This window comes from Megascapheus bottae, chromosome 5 (assembly GCF_031878675.1).
Source record: "Megascapheus bottae isolate mThoBot1 chromosome 5, mThoBot2.hap1, whole genome shotgun sequence".
NCBI classification, from domain to species: Eukaryota; Metazoa; Chordata; class Mammalia; order Rodentia; family Geomyidae; genus Megascapheus; species Megascapheus bottae.
Window position 1 is genome coordinate 72,274,213 of NC_143513.1, and position 17,046 is coordinate 72,291,258.

The 17,046-nt window shown below is 39.7% G+C and overlaps 1 protein-coding gene across 1 annotated transcript in view; it reads left to right on the top strand.

Moving 5' to 3' along the window:
* Positions 1–17,046, top strand: part of Cald1 (caldesmon 1) — a 178,025-nt gene that overhangs the window by 131,243 nt on the left and 29,736 nt on the right. The window contains exon 4 of the mRNA XM_090333336.1: positions 12,453–12,599. Coding sequence (XP_090189462.1) covers positions 12,453–12,599 — 147 coding nt within the window. The remainder of the gene's footprint in view (positions 1–12,452; positions 12,600–17,046) is intronic.

Consider the following 17,046-nt stretch of genomic DNA (forward strand, 5'->3'; position numbering starts at 1 on the left):
AAGTGTCTCATGGACTTCAGTGCCTGGGCTGGTTTTGAACCACAATCATCAGATCTCAGTCTCCTGAGTAGCTAGGATTACAGGCTTGAGCCACCACATCCAACTAACATTTGCTATTTCTAATTAGAAAATATGACACTTTGGGAGTAAGGTTGACTGTCTCTACTCCCAGAACAGTACCTCCTCTGTTGGGTAGCCATTTTAAGGAAGACTAAAATGACTAAAATGAAGACAATTGGAAGCCTTCTGGGCTCATAATTGATAGTTATGAAATCAGTTGCTCCCAGGCAGGCCCCTCCAAGTCATTTCAGTGCTCTGAATTGTTCTGTACATCTTTCTCTGTTGGTAATTCTAATTCAATGAGTATGCACAAATATGAGTCTCTAGTGATTCATGTTACCCCATCTGTTAAAACGATCGCACTTTTGTACCAGTATTCTGTTTACTCAAATGGAATCTTTAAGCATGAAAGCAGTTTTCTTTGGTTTGGTTTGATTTGGTTTGGTTTGCTTTCATGTTTAGATTATTGTCATTTTGTCCAGCTGGCTTTTTACAAAATCACACATGAAGGGAGTCTGGTTTTCTCTCTCTCTCTCTCGTTAGCAGACCCCATCTTTGGTAAGGTTTTCCCTGACAGAATGGAGACCCATCAAGACTAGGACAGACTCTTGGACTTCCTTTCCCAGCAGTAGGAAAGCTGGACCCCTGAGCAGCGCACTATGGCTGCCAAGTCCCTTTCCAGAGGGTCAGACATCCGGGATATGGGCCTTCATTTTCCACTTCCTGTCCCCACTGAAGCTTTGTCCTTCCCAGACCTGATACACATGAACTGGAGGCTAAGTGAAGCTGTGTAAATACCTCTGAGATCAGAGAAATAGTAATAACCCCCAATATGCTTTCTTGTTAGAACAACTCACATATTTGGGGGTTGGGGGAGAATGGGATTGTTAATGGGGCTTGAACAGGGACTGAGTACTGCCCTGAGTTCCTTTTCTTGAGTCTAGCACTCTCTTACTTTGAGCCACAGCTCCACTCCTGGTTTTCTGGTGGTAATGGTAGATAAGAGTCTTATGGACTTGGCTGCCCTGGCTAGCTTTGAACCTCGATCCTCACATCTCAGCTTCCTGAGTAGCTAGGATTACAGGTGTGATGTGGGTATTAAGTATATCTCTTTTATCTGTATCTTAGAGACGAGGGACCTAACTTGGAAAAAAAGAAATAGGAGACGATGCCACCTGAATGGAAAGGAAAACTGGAATGGAGGAAATGAATAGTAAACCTTTCTCCAATTAAGAAAAATGCAAGTGGAAGCAGAAAAGCTCCAGAGGATACTTTTGTTTTGGGGGGTGGGCGGGGAAGGTCATAAAAAGCCTGTTATGAAAATCCATTATCCATAAATTTCCCCACAGTTAGCCCTGCCTGTCTGTCTGGAAGGATGCTGGGAAACTACTCAGCTCCTGCCCCAGACAGGATATGTGACATGACTTAACCGTGGCCATGTGCAGGGTACCATTTCCTTAGGCTTGTCTGCAATACCACTTTCCTTTACAGGGATTCCCTTGAATTAGTCACAGGCTCAGAAGCCCCATTTAAGGGCATCTTGGTTTGGTTTTTGCCAGTTCTTTCCTTTCTTTGGTCAGATATTTACCCATGTGAATAACGGTACCAGCATTTGAAGAGCCAACCACATGAGATTATGGACTTTTGTACTGCATCACACAAGTATTTCCAATTTGCGAATAAGACTGGAGTTTTTTGCTCCCTTTAAGTATACGATTCAGATAAGATGTGTTCAGGGCTTTTCTTTTTTTGTTGTTTGTTTCTGGGATATTGCCTTTGGTTGTAAAGAGGTTTGCTTGTGGGCTTACCTTTGGTGTGAGACAGTAGTACCCATACTAGCCAATGAAAATGTGAGAGACTCTCTAAACCCTGTTTTGGAGCAAATGTCAATGCATTAGGTCTAGACCTTCAGGCAAGGAAAAGACTGGTAAAATGTACGACTGACAAGTGTGGCTGCATAGGTTTGAATTATTTTCTTACATTTTCCTTTTTAAAAATTGTCTATGGGGCCAGAAGTTTGGCCTAGTGGTAGAGTGCTTGCCTAGCATGCATGAAGACCCGGATTCAATTCCTTGGTACCACATACGTAGAAAAAAGCCAGAAATGGTGCTGAGGCTCAAATAGTAGATCTCTAACCTTGAGAAAAAGAACTCAAGGACAGTGCTCAGGCCCTGAGCCTAAGCCCAGGACTGGCAAAAAAAAAAACCTTGACTATGGCCAGGTACTGGTGGCTCATGCCTGTAATCTGAGGTACTCAAAAGGCCAAGGTCTGAGGATTGCCGTTCAAAGCCAGCCTGAGCAAGAAAGTCTGTGAGACACTTATCTCCAATAAATTACCCAGAAAAAGCCAGAAGTGGTGCTGTGGCTCAAATAGTAGGACACTAGCCTTGAATAATAGAAGCTCAGAGACAGCACCAGGCCTTGAGTTCAAGCCCTAGGAGTGACACACATAACAAATGATTATGACCAATATTTATTGTGCATATGCTATGTGCATTAAACCGAGGTTGTTCTTTAACAGATATGACAACCAGAAAACATCCCCAATTCACAGAATTTTCTTCTTGACAACAATATTTTTATTGTACAGGTGGTATACAGAAGGGTTACAGTTACATAAATCAGGTAATGAGTACATTTCTGTTTGAACAGTGTCTCCCCCTCCCTCATTTTCTCCCAGTCTCTCCCCTCCCAATCCTGACCCCCTTCCCCTCATATAATTCATTTCCAACATAGTATCTAGTGAGTATCATTGCTGAATTAGTTCGCTCTGTGTTCCACTGAAGAACATTATTTTGGGGTTGGTCCTGGGACTTGAACTCTGAGACTAGGCACTGTCCCTGAGCTCTTGAGCTCAAGGCTACTACCCTACCCCTTGAGCTACAGTGCCACTTCTGATTTTGTTTTGTTTTGTTTTGTTTTAGTGGTTAATTAGAGATAAGAGTCTCACGGACTTTAGTGCCTGGGCTGGCTTTGAACTGCGATTCTCAGATCGCAACCTCCTGAGCAGCTAGGATTACAGGTGTGAGCCACCACACCTGGCTTTTTTAAGAATTCTTAATAGACAGGATCTTAGTTTGGGAATGAGGAAAATAGTGATGTTTCTGAAAGTACAAGTAAGAATTGAGTTCATCTGCCTATGCCACATTTATTCCATTGAATATTAAATACGGGTGAGAAATGAAGATGGCTTTTGGATGCTTTTATTTTAATTACCTCCCTGGCCACTTAAATTTCCTTCTTTTAATTCATTTCAGCTGTTTAATCCTAGTAACCAACTAATATACATCTTTTCTACCATCTATTCTTTCTTTCTGTGACTACCTTTTGTAAATATTTATAAATCTAAAAGAAGGACTGTCTAGATGTGATTAGTAGGGTAAAAGAGATAGTATAGAGCAAATTCAGTCCTCTTTAATGAGATCATGCATACATTTTATTTTATTTCTAGAAAGTATCATGAAATCACTGTGCCAAATGCTATTATTTCATGGTATACATTTTTTTGTCTTTAAAAAAGAAATGTGAGAAACCTAACAACCAGAAAGCCAATCCAGATTCTATTTGATTAATTTTCTAGCGAATATTGCCACCATTTGAGGATTTAAAAGAAAGTGGCACTGATTAAGAAATTAAACATTTATCCTATCCAAACTATAACCTCAAGAAATGTTTGGAACTCTGGACCTCGGCCTTCATGAGCTATTCTAATAAAAAGAAATGAATCTCAAAAATGTAATATGATGTGAAAGACACTGGCATGGAATGCTTGCACTGTTACTATGCCATGTTTTAAAGGAAAAGCTTGAAAAGTGTATTTGGGAATGTACACTATAATGGCAAAACTACAAGAAAAAGACAGAGTAATACAACCATCCCCCAGTTCAGGCCTAGTGATTATTTAGAGGCATTTGAAAGGCATGGGACTGAAAGGAGACACTAAGATGCTGGTACTATTTTGAAAAGTAGGAATATGACTATTATTACTTTTTCAGGCCATCTTACACTTTACATCTATTTTCAAGTATAATAGAATTCAAGATAAAAGTCTTTTTTAAATTTGAAAGCATGAACCAAAACAATTGAAATCTCTCATTTCCTGTGGTTTTCTTTATCGGCTGAAAAATGAGGTCCTCATCTCAAAGACCTTTACAAACACATATGAGGAGATCAGGTGGGAGAAAGGCAAACATGAAATCAGACATCACTTCCTGAGTAATCTTCAAAGTAGTCTTCTTACGTGCCTTCCCTCCCCTGTAAAAGTCACAACACTAGTATAAAAGTAAACCCCAAGAGAAAATAACAGCACATTTTATCATTTTAATTCTACCTCCCCTCCTCAATCTGAGAGGCTTTCTCCATCCTTTACAATTGCCAACAACCCAAATGACTAATAGTATTAGCTATTAATCATTTTCTAAACGTATTCTGACTCATACATATTTTATTTTCTTGGTTGTCTCCACTGTAATTTTTAATTGCCTTTTTTTAAGGGTCCTAAGGTAGAGAGTGGGAAGGAATTGAAGTTGAACTTTATGTGCATTTATGAAACCACAGCATTTTGTGTATACCACATGTAAATGAAATCATATTTAAGATCCTGGAATGTTTCTATAAACTCCTTTAAACTTTGCAGACACAGAACAAGTTTGTTGGGCACATATGATTCATCTCAGTAGCTCAGGGTTTTCCCTCCTGATCACAAAACATGGCCTGAGAACTTGCTAAGAGCACTTGAGCAATTTGCAGAGTTGATTGCCTATGTGTGGAGAATATGCTTGCCTTTCACATTATGAAAGAAACTCCCTAGGGGGGTTTTGGTACATGAAAGAAGAATGGAAGTATGTGTGACTCATGTTGCCTCCAAACATTTGCGCACACTTTCAACCCACAGGAGGTTTTAACTCTTTAAGTTGGATCCTCAGTTAAAACCCTTGTTGAGGATAAGAGAGCTAATAGGCATGCCAATCAAAATAATAACAACGACAACAACAACAACAACAAATAGTTTACTGAGAGTTGTCTTTCTTAGCGACTGTGAGCCCCAAGCCTTCTCCTGGATGTCATCTGCACAGAACTATAGCTATAGAAAGCTTTGGGCAGGACTCTAGTTGAGTAGCTCACTTACAAGCCTGGACTCTCTTTAGCCAATGCCTCATTGTCTGGAGTGACTGGTCACATGAAAGTGGCGTGACATAGTGGGGCACAGATACCTCAAACTTGAAATCCGCTTACCTTCCACTGGCCTAGATGGTAATGGAAAACCCATACATAGAAGGAGTTCAGCTGAGTTTTACCCTTTTAGGTGGTGAATGTTTTTATTCTATTGGCATTGTGAGTGCAGCATTCTTTTCCAAAATAAAGGAATGTAGGAGAAACAAGGGAAATAGGAAGACTTGTTATTTTGATCAGGGTGGGATATTTCATAACTGGACAAGTCATTAAACATTTAAAAAGTTTATCATTGCAAAATGGCAATTATACATAGCATGTATGTTAAAAAATCAGAATAGCAAAATTGCAGGCCCCAACCTGATTTAACTATTCAATTATCCAGTTAATTACTCAGAGCAATACTGTGGTTATCAACATAAAACAAATTTGTATTCGCTAAAGACACAGCTGTATTCCTATCCTCCTCCCCGACCCAGGCCTTTAACGCTCCTAAAAACATAACAAAATAAATTCTCATCCCAATAAAAGAGATGGCTCTTTTTTTTTTTTTAAACCAGTCCTGGGCTTGAGCTCAGGGCCTGAGCACTGTCCTTAGGCTTTCTCAAGGCTGGAGCTCTACCACTTGATCCTCAGCACCACTTGCAGCTTTTTTCTATGTACTGAGGAATCAAACCAGGGTCTTCGTGCATGTTAGGCAAGCACTCTACCACTAGGCCAAACTCCTGGCCCAGCTATTTTTCTTAAGCATGTTTTTTTCTGCTAAAAGATCTTATTACATTAGTAATATGACTATAAGCATTTTACTAGAAAATTTTAGGGAAGAAACTTCTTCTCGTTTCTTTTTATCTCATCTGTTAGACTTCAGGTATGTAAGTCCTCACCTATTTCATTTTTTATTATGTTTGTGATCGTTATTTCGTTATTGTTTTATCTTGTTTTGCTTTGCTGAGTGTGGGGGAGGCTGTTTTCTTTTTTTTAATGTGAACTTTATCTGAAAAAACTAGAATATACGATGGCTATCTTGTAACTTAAATATACTGAGGCATCAGGACTCTAATGTTGAAGACTTTATAAACAGCTGCTTAGTAAAAGCCACAGCATCGCAAGAGTTTTCCTGGAATCTGTTTAACCTTATCATCCATACCACCATTTTAAGTACCATCTTTAAGCAATCATTCTGTGAATGGAAGAATAGTCCATTTTTTCCTGCTTTTTCACAATATGGACACAATCAGATAACCTCTGGATTTCTGGGATTGTTTGCCTGCATTTGGAGGTGTGTGTGTGTGTGTGTGTGTGTGTGTGTGTGTGTGTGTGTGCGTGCCTGAGTGCACACACCATAAACCATCTCTTTCTCCTGAATGTTTGGTGAGTCATTTTCCTGCCAGCAATGCTGACCTTCCTTCAGAAAGATCAGACCCTTGCCCTAGTGTGTGTGACTGGAGATGAGCTAAGGCAGTCTCCAGGAAACTGCACAGCATGGCCCAGCACGAGGAAGAAACTTGGACTGGAGAGATTCAAACATTTTATTTAATAATGGGTTGTTTAGTAAATTGTTAGTAAATTGCTACAAGAAAATGCACTTGATTAAAGTTCTATTAACCAGATGATTCAAAGGAACTTTGAGATCCCACACAATCTGAATCATCTTAGGACATCCCTTATCTTTGTGCTGTGGGCTTCAGGGCAGACTGGCTAAGGTCAGCCTGTGCTGAATTTTCACAGAAAGAGTGAGTGGATTGACCTGCTTTTATTACAGTGAAGGGCTAGGCTAGGTATGCATTTTACTGGTCAGTGCTATCTCAAATAATAGGTTTGAGTTTGGCATGTGTAAAAATCTGAAATGGTAACCCTTTGTCTTTACCAAAGCTCCTACTTCCATTTCAGGTATGTTAAGGAGTTTGTCCACCTTTTTAGCCCAATTCTGTTTAACAGTGTTGGGGCTTGAACTCAGGGCCTGTGCACTGTCCTTGGGCTTTTTCTCAAGGTTAGTGCTCTACCACTTGAGCCACAGCACCACTTCTGGCTTTTTCTATGAATGTGGTACCATGGAATCGAACCCGGGTCTTTGTGCATGCTAGGCAAGCACTCTACCACTAGGCCAAACTCCCGGCCATAAGATTGGAACTCTTATCCATTCTAGAAAACAGTTTATCAGTGCATATCAAAATCCTACAAAATGAACATACTTTTATTGAACTCACAGATTCTTACCTTTGGATTTTCCGAAATAAATAATTGAACAGGTGGGGGAACAATTGTTCTATAATGATGTACTTTATAGCTCTGTTTGGTTGTCAATATTGTTGGCAGTCGTGGTGGTAGAACTCAGGTTTCGTGCTTGCTTGGCAAATGCTCTACCACCAGAACCATATCTCCAGTTCTTTTTTGCTTTTAGTTTATTTTTCAGATAGCTCACCTTTTGCCTGGAGGGCTATGAGTCAAAGATCCTCCTACCAACACCTCCCAAGTTACTGGGATTGCAAACTTGCACTACCATGCCTGGCCCTGAAGCAGTAAATTGGTTACATAGATTATAGTTTTACCACATAATTTCCATACCTTTGTGGACTTAGATATGTATACAAGGTACTATTTCTCTTGACATTCTATTTTGTTAATGTGTTAAGAAATAATCACAAGCACGGTCAGTTAAAGAAACTGCATAACATAGAAATTATGTGTAACTTAAGAAATTGTGTATAACATAATCCCACTTTCTTAAAAATGCAGATATCTATACCTACATAGGAAAATGTCATACTGAACAGATCAAATAGTCATCCTATTTCTTTTTTTTTTTTTTTTTTGCCAGTCCTGGGCTTGAGCTCAGGGCCTGAGCACTGTCCTTCTCAAGGCTAGAACTCTACCACTTGAGCCTCAGCACCACTTCCGGCTTTTTTCTATGTATGTGGTACCAAGGAATCGAACCCGGGTCTTCATGCATGCTAGGCAAGCACTTTAACCACTAGGCCAAACTCCTGGCCCCATAGTCATCCTATTTCTATAGAGAGATATGATCCTAAAGAACTGATTTTGATTTTTGTCTTTATACAGTTTGCATTGTCTATTTGAAGATAAAACAATAAGTGAGGGTTGAGGACATTCTCAAGGAGTAGAGCACTTGTCTAGCAAGCACAAGGCCCTAAGTTCAGTTCTTCAGTACTGAAAACAAACAATAAGTATATGCTACTTCTAGAAAAAAATTTAAAAGATGTTGAGTATATGTACTGGAGTTTGAACTCAAGTATTTGTGTTTGCTAGAGAGGCACTCTACCACTTGAGCCATACTCCCAGACCTTTTAGTTCTGGTTATTTTTGAAATAAGGTATTACTTTCCCCCCCCCAGCTGACCTGGACTATTATCCTCCTATTTAGGCTTCTTATCATGGCTAGGATGCCAGGCACATACCAACATGCCTAGCTTTTTCTGTTGAGATGAAGTCTTGCAAACTTCTTTTTGTTCATACTGACCTAGAGCCATGATCTTCCTGATTTGAGCCTTTCATGTGGATCGGTTGACAGGCACGTGCCACCGTAACAAGCTACTGGTTGAGATGGGTCTTGTGTGAATTTTGTGCAGGCTCACCTTAAGCTATGAGACTCTTGAGCTCTACCTCCCAAGTAATTAGAGTTACAGATGGGACCTACTGGCGCTTGGCTAGATGTTTTCAGTTAGATAACCTGTGGTAGAAACAGGAAGAACAGGATGCATAGGAAAATGCTAAGAGCGTAGAAACTACAGTTTGTTTTGTACACACACACACACACACACACACACACACATCACTTCACTTACAATAGTGAAGGTATAGATTTTTAAGCCACCAACAGATTATATCATGATTTAAAATACCAGAAACAATTTCTATTCTTTTGTTATTATAGTGATAGTTCTTAAATTTGTGAACTTTGGTTTGTTCCTTTGTACAAGTAATAAAAGATAATTTACAAAGCTATCTGTGACAATTATGTCACCCAGCAAAGAGGCTAACCAAGAGTGGTTGTCCATAAATTTTTAGTTTATATTAGGCTAGGAGAATTAGAAGAGATGATGGAGATGATCCAGTTGTTCAGATCACTTCTGTGATGAGAAATTCAAGAGGAGAAATAGTTGAGCCTGGCCTGGCAGAAGTGGCAAACATACTTATTAGGAGAGCTAAAACCCAACAGTACCTCAAAGCCAATACTGCAGGTAGAAGAAGGAAGATGGAGGCATCCGGGATATTTCCAATTAAGTGGGACAGGAGGGCTTACACTAGATTCCATTAGGAGCAGAAGTCATGTGTTTAACCTAAGGATGCTCCATCTGGAGTTTGTGTGTCTCTTTCTTGTCTTAGAAAAAGAAGGTTCCAAGTAATATCTCTGCTTTCATGGTTGATCCAGCGATATAGAAAAGCAAACTAAGACTTTCTGTTTCATTAGCTTGGGAAGCAGTCATTAAGGACTCGTTTTCCCCTGCTGTGGTTATAACTGTCTATAGAGACATAAGCCAAGAGAATATTAGGCCAAGAACCTGAAGGTTGAAGCCAAACCACTGGGAAGAACTTGCCACTGCCGAGGACCATGGACCATGTGATTGAATTAGAAAGGAACACTCACATCCTGTCATGTTGTCACCTCAGACTTAAGTCTAAAATTGAGCTCATCTGTCCCCACAAAGCAGCCCTGTTGCTGAACATTCCAAATACCCACAAAGATTCCATTTTTACAATACTTGATCATAATGAATCCATTATTCCATTTGATTGTCACATACTTAGAGACAAGAAAATTTAACAGATTAATTAAAGGGCTGCTAGTTGCTAAGAGATTAGTTATTGTTCCAGAAGCCAAGTGCTATTTCTCTCTGTCTCTCTGTCTCTCTGTCTCTCTTTCTCTACTCTCTCTTCCTCTCCTCTCTCTCTCTTCCTCCCCTCCTCTCTCTCCCCTCCCTCACTGTCTCTGAGTCCTAATACAATCATCCACTGGCTCCTCTACCACACGAACATATTTGTGGAAAATTACTTGTCAGTTTTACAAAATTACAAAGTGACATTTTATTTATATTGGCATCTGAATATTGTACACTAGCAGATTTTAGTATGAAGTCAGATTTTCTGAAGTAGCAAAGAGTCACCAGGAAACCTTCAAAAGGTTTAATCTTATTTTCTACGAGACATCTAAGTGTCATGTAGCATTCTTCTTATTGTTGTAAAAAGATGACACAGGTAAAGTCAGAGATCTAAGCTTACAAGTGGTAGTTTGTAAATCTAACACAGGCAGATTATCCCTAGTCATACGTGACTGAATAGATTGTAAGTCCCTGCTGTTTTGTTCTTCAGTTAGCATATTAGTTGGCAATGTAGCTATGTAAGAATTGTAAATAAATTCTAGAGATATGAAGCACAATTTTTGCCTGTTTTTAGTAACACTGTGTCATACACTCAAATATTAAGTACTCTTAAATATAATTATTTTTACCACATTTTAAAGAAGTATTATGTGCCAAACACCAATGGCTCATACCTACAATCCTAGCTAGTCAGAAGGCAGAGAAAATCTGAGGATCACAGCTAGAAGACAGTCCAGTTCAAGTAGAAAAGTCCAAGAGATGCTTTCTCCAATTAACCACCAAAAAAAAGGAGCTGAACTACAGGTATGGTTCAAGTGGTACAGTGCTGGTCACAAATGAAAAAGCCAAACAAGAACACCAGGCATTATCAATACACACATACACACACACACACACACACACACACACACACACACACACATACAAGTATTAATGTGAAATGTTTGCATTTTGTAGATTTTTACTTGTAGGTATATAAGAAACATGATAAAATACTTTAAAAATAGTTGCTGTGTGTGAGTGTGTGTGTGTGTGTGTGTGTGTGTGTGTGTGTGTGTGCGTGTGGGTCTTAATTCAGCCTATCCTTCATGAGAACTTGCTGAGTAGCCTAAGCTGGCCTCAATTTCCCTTCTCCCTCTGTCAAACTCTCAAGTGCTGGGGTTACAGATGTGTACTTCATGCTGAACTAGTAAAAACACCTTTTGTATGTGCCAGTACTACTGGGTCTTGAGTTTTTTCAGTCAATGCTGGGGACCTACCATTTGAACTGCGTCGTTACTCCCAGCTTTTTAGTGGTTAATTGGGAATAAGAATCCTATGGATTTGGGCCAGGATTTTGGCCTGGTAGTAGAGTGCTTGCCTAGCATGCATGAAGACCCAGGTTCGATTCCTCAGTACCACATACATAGAAAAAAGCCGGAAGTAGTGCTGAGTCTCAAGTGATAGAGTTCTGGCCTTCAGAAAGTCCAAGGACAGGGCTCAGGCCCTGAGCTCAAGCCCACGACTGGCCAAAAAAAAAAAGAAGAATCTTATGGATTTGCTTGCTGGGGCTGGCTTTGAACCACTGTCTTCAGATTTCAGCTTCCTAAGAAGCTAGGATTATTGGTGTAAGCCACTAGTAACCAGCCTCTCAATGTTAATGAGCAACTTGGCTGATCAACACCAATGTATTGGTTTGGTAATGTATTGTGATGATTATTATTATTCGGTGACAGTACCTCCACAAATAATTCATGCAACACACTAAATCTTTTTAATAAGTCTTTTTTCCTTCCCTTCCCTTCCCTTCCCTTCCCTTCCCTTCCCTTCTCTCCCTCCCTCCCTTCCTTCCTCCCTTTCCTCCTTTCTTTCTTTCTTTTTTCTTTCTTCCTTCCTTCCTTTCTTTCTTTTTCTTTTCTTTCTTTCTTTCTTGTGTTCCTTCTTTCTTTCTTTCTTGACAGTGTTTCACTATGTAGCCCAAACTTGTAATTCCCTTTGGCTGATTACAGGTACCAGGCTGCCATCCGTGTTTGAATTATTTGGCCCAACACTTGGGATTTGTACTTCTAAGCCTTACAGGTGATCATCAGTTTAGTGAAGAAAGCTAAATATACTACAGCCACAGTCTCAAAAGGGAGACAACTTTTGTTTAGATTCAACTTATTGGTTATTATAAGTTAGCCTTTATGATTACTAGATCAATGCATCCAAATACCCAAAAGTTTGAGAATAAATCAATTGGGTCACCAAACCTAAGACACTGAATGCTCCTTTCCAGTTCATGGCTCTTCCTGACAAGAAGTTGGTGTTAAAAAAAAAAAAAAAGTATTGGTGTCTCGGAGGCTGTCTTTGTGATGAGGGTGACTTTGTAATGAGGTTGGCATTATGTCTGTGTCATTTGCAGAATTGCTTACCAGAGGAATGATGATGATGAAGAGGAAGCAGCCCGGGAGCGGCGGCGCCGGGCCCGGCAGGAAAGGCTGCGGCAGAAGCAGGAGGAAGAGTCCTTTGGTCAGGTGACTGACCAGGTGGAAGCTAATGCACAGAACAGGTACTTTTGCCTTGAAGATGGAGACTCGTGGCTGTGTCTTGTCTGTCTGTTGGATGCGCTTTGTCCAGTCAGCCACTGCCTTCTCTGCCATTTTCCATCTGTCCCATGTATTTATTTTGTGGCCACTTCCGACAAGTCGTATTAGACAATCCACTTTAGACAAGCACAGATGACTCTAAATACATACTATTTCCATTCCTATCTCAAGTGAAGACTTTTTTTTTTAATAAGCTGATAGGTTTTTTAAAATTTACTAACGATGGCAGGTCATATCTTTAAATAAGGAAGATGCTTCACAATAGCATATTGGAACTAAAGATTTATTTGATGCAGTCCTATGTGCCTACCTGTAACAAAAACACATGAATATTAAAAATAAATATGCATTTGGGAGGGCCACAGGTAGTTAAGTACTAAGGCTTAAACTCAGGGCCTTGGGTTTGCTAGGCAGGCAATCTGTTCCTGTTCCAGCCTCTGTGTGTGTGTGTGTGTGTGTGTGTGTGTGTGTGTGTGTGTGTGTGTGTGTCTGTGTCTGTGTCTGTGTCTGTGTCTGTGTGTCTGTGTGTTACTTTTGGACTTTTGGGATGAAGTCTTGCTTTCTGGATCATAATCCTCCTATTTTAGGCTTCCCGTCATAGCTGCAATGACAATCATGTACTTCCATGCTCAGCTTTCCTTTGAGAGAGTCGTGGGCGTGTGTGTATGTGTGTATGTGTGTGTGTGCACATCTGTATGTGTGAGTGAATGAACTTAAGGACTTCAGCTCTTGCTCCATTTTTTGGTTCACAACTGCTGTTACTACTTGAGCTGCTCCTCTACTAACGGCTTTCTCCTAGTCTCTCAGATTTGTCTGATCCTCAGATCCTAGCCCCCTGAATAGGTAGTGTTACGTAAAGTACTGATATCTGGCTCTTGTAGACTTTTCGACCAGAGCTGACCTGAGACTCAGTTCTCCCCAATTGTAGCCTCCCATAAAGTTAGTACAACAGGTGAGAGGTATGAGATGAAAAGGAGTCTCACAAACTTTTGCCAGGCTGGCCTTGAAATACCATCCTCCTGTACTCAGCCTTCTGAGTAATTAGGATTCCAACTGTAATTCACCTGTGCTCAGCTTTTTTTTCTTCTTTTTTGCAATATGCAGCATGAACCAGTGTTCTATGATCATTGTATTATTTAGCAACATTCAGAATACTGTTAAATTTTATATGATTATTCAGACTCATTCAGTCAATACATTTACTATTACATTTTCATCCTACTTAGGCCTCAGCAGAAATCAGAGAAGTTGACACTATTATGTAGTCTATATAATAGTGTAGACTATATACTAGTATACACCAGACTATTACATAGACTATAATCATATAGAATACTATATAATCTATTATGTAGTGTTTATATAGTCTATAATATATGTACATTATGTATGTTACATGTAATCTGATATGTGCATATATGTTATTGACTATATAATAGCATAACTATAATATTATGTAGACTATATAATAGTCTATTATATAGACCATATATTATATAGATTATATGGTGGACTATAGACAGACTTACAGACTATATAATAAACTACACATTAGTGTATTATATAGATCATATAATAGTTCTTCAAACAGGACTTATGCTACGGAAATAGAATCACACCAGGCACAGTGGCTAATGCCTGTAATCCTAACTACACAAGAGTCTGAGATCTGAGGATCATGGTTCAAAACCAGCCTGGGCACTAAAGTCCATGAGACTCTGATCTCCAATTAACCACTAGAAAACCAGAAGTGGTTGTGTAGCTCCTAGGGTAGGGCGGTAGCCTAGAACTGAAGAGCTCAAGGACAGCACCCAGGTCCAGAGTTCAAGCCCCACGACCTACAAAAAAGAAAAGAAAAGAAAAAAATAGAGTCTCAAAGTTAATTATATTAATGCTTTGTATATGTCATTTATATACCCCAAGGCTTAGAAAAGATAAGGTTATGGGATGGCAAAGGAAGAAAAAATAATTTAAGTTTAAACTATCAGCTGCTTAAATGTAATGGAACCTCACTGTAAGAACTTGCATGTGTATTTTGGCTTAGATTGTTTTGTGACCATTGGAAAGGGCTAATGATAATTCCTTTATCTTACTGTTACTAGATAATTCTGAAGGAAAGGGGTCAGAGCCATCTGGCTCAAATTTGAGTGGCTGCATCAGGATTGTATGATGATCTTACAAAGGCTTGTGGGAAAGAGACATTCGGTAATGAATGTTATTGGTCAGGTGGAAACGTAAATAGAGTACACGTATACCTTTCTCCTAAGAATATTGTTAAACTTTAAGAAGGGTGGCCACCTGTGGGTCACACATGTAATCCCAATTCTTCAAGAGACTGAGCTAGGAAGATCACAGTTCAAAGACTACCCAGGCAGAGCAGGCTGTGAAACTTCATTGCATTGCAATTAACCAGCAAAAAGCTGGAAGTGGTAGTACTGTCCTTCAGTGAAAAAGCCAAGCAAGAGCGTGAGGCCTTGAATTTAAGCCTCAGTACTAGCACAAAAGAAAACAAAACAAAAATTTCAGTGAGATAGTAGAACATCTAAAATGCACAGTGACTTTTTTTTTGGTGGGTCATGGGGCTTGAACTCTGCCTGGGCATTGTCCCTGAGTTCTTCAGCTCAAGGCTACCGTCCTACCCTTGAGCCAAGCCCCACTTTCCATTTTCTAGGAGTTAATTGGAGATAAGACTCTTGGGGCCTTTTGTGCCCTGGCTGGCTTTGAACCTTGATCCTCATATCTCAGCCTCCTGAGTAGCTAGGATTACAGGTGTGAGCCACTGTGCAGGGCCACAGTGACTTCTTGCACATCAAAAACACTCAATAAATTTCACCATACTCAAAATCTTCCAAAAGGAAGACAACATAGTCATTCATTGCCTTTTGTATTTTGTAATATAGTTGTATTAGTATTATTAAGATATTATACAGAAGAACTACTGTTTTGTAAGTCAGATAATGAGTAAATTTCTTTTTTTCGACATTGTTCTCTGTCCCCAGTTTCCTCCTCCCATTTCTGCCTGCCTTTTCTAATTTTAGGCTGAGGGAGATTTTTACATGGTATTAACATGGTATTTAATTACAAGGCCCTTTCTTGAATCTAGTTATGTAATGAATAGTCCTCGGTCACTTTAAAAGTTACTGCTTGCCTATAGTTTTATGCTTGTCTACAGCTCAGTGGTAGAGCAAGAGCCTGTGGAAAGCCAAGGGTTCAAATCCCAGCACTGCTCCACCCCACACGAAGCCAAAGTAAACCTAACACCTACTCACATAATATCTTGTTCCTTCTTCAGTTTCATGTCCACTATCACATTTTATTAACTTTAATCATTTCATGGTGCTAATTTAATTCAAAAATTGAGGGTTTTTTTCCACAGAAAGACTATGGGGTTTAGCTCTGACTTATTTGCTATCTAAAAGAAAAATAAGTCATCTTGGAGCTAAACAGCTATAACTGTCAGCTAACGTCTACTTATGGTGATGGTTGTCATGACTTATCAAAAGGCCAAAGCACATTCAGTAGAGTTTGGTGCTTTCCTAAGGTTATTTCATGTAGCTAGCATTTTTAAATTTTGGATATTTTTAAAAACTTACTAGAATTCAGTTGATTCAAGTGACCCCTGCCTTGAATTCCAAATTCTTGGTATTTCTATGAACATGTAATTCTTAAATTCTTATAATTCATGGAAACTGTGTCCTGTAGCAAGAACTAAGGCCAAGAGGTTTAAAATCTAGGGCCTACCATTGTTTGTTGTAAAATACAAAATGTGTTTTTCTAAAACTAAATGAACTTGGACAATGAAAGGGCCAAGTTTGGTACAAACCATGAAATCCAATGGGGTTTCTAAACATTGGAAAACACAGGCTTCCAACTCCGGTCACAGTTCTGAAATCACATCATCGTTTCCTGCCAGTAGAGACCAACACTCCTCGCCTGGACCATATCCAGCCTCCTGCAAGAGGAACTGATTGGTGGATATTTGGGTTTTAGATATTTTTTTCTCTCTTTTTTAAATAAAATTTAAATTAAACTGTCCAGCTGGGCAGTAAGGGCTGTGATTGCACATGTAATCATAGCTACTCAGGAAGCTGAGATAGGCGCGTTATAGCTTGAAGTCATCTGGGGGGGGCGGGGAGAATGTGTGTGTGTGTGTGTGTGTGTGTGTGTGTGTGTGTATTCTCCAACTTACCAACAAAAAAGCTGAAAATGGAGCTGTGGCTCAAGTGATAGGGCATCATCCTTGAACAAAAAAATGCTAAGGGGGCCCAGAGTTTGGCCTAGTGGTTAAAGTGCTTGCCTAGCATGCATGAAGACCCGAGTTCGATTCCTCGGTACCACATACGTAGAAAAAAGTGGTGCTGAGGCTCAAGTGGTAGAGCTCTAGCTTTGAGAAAGTCCAAGGACAGTGCT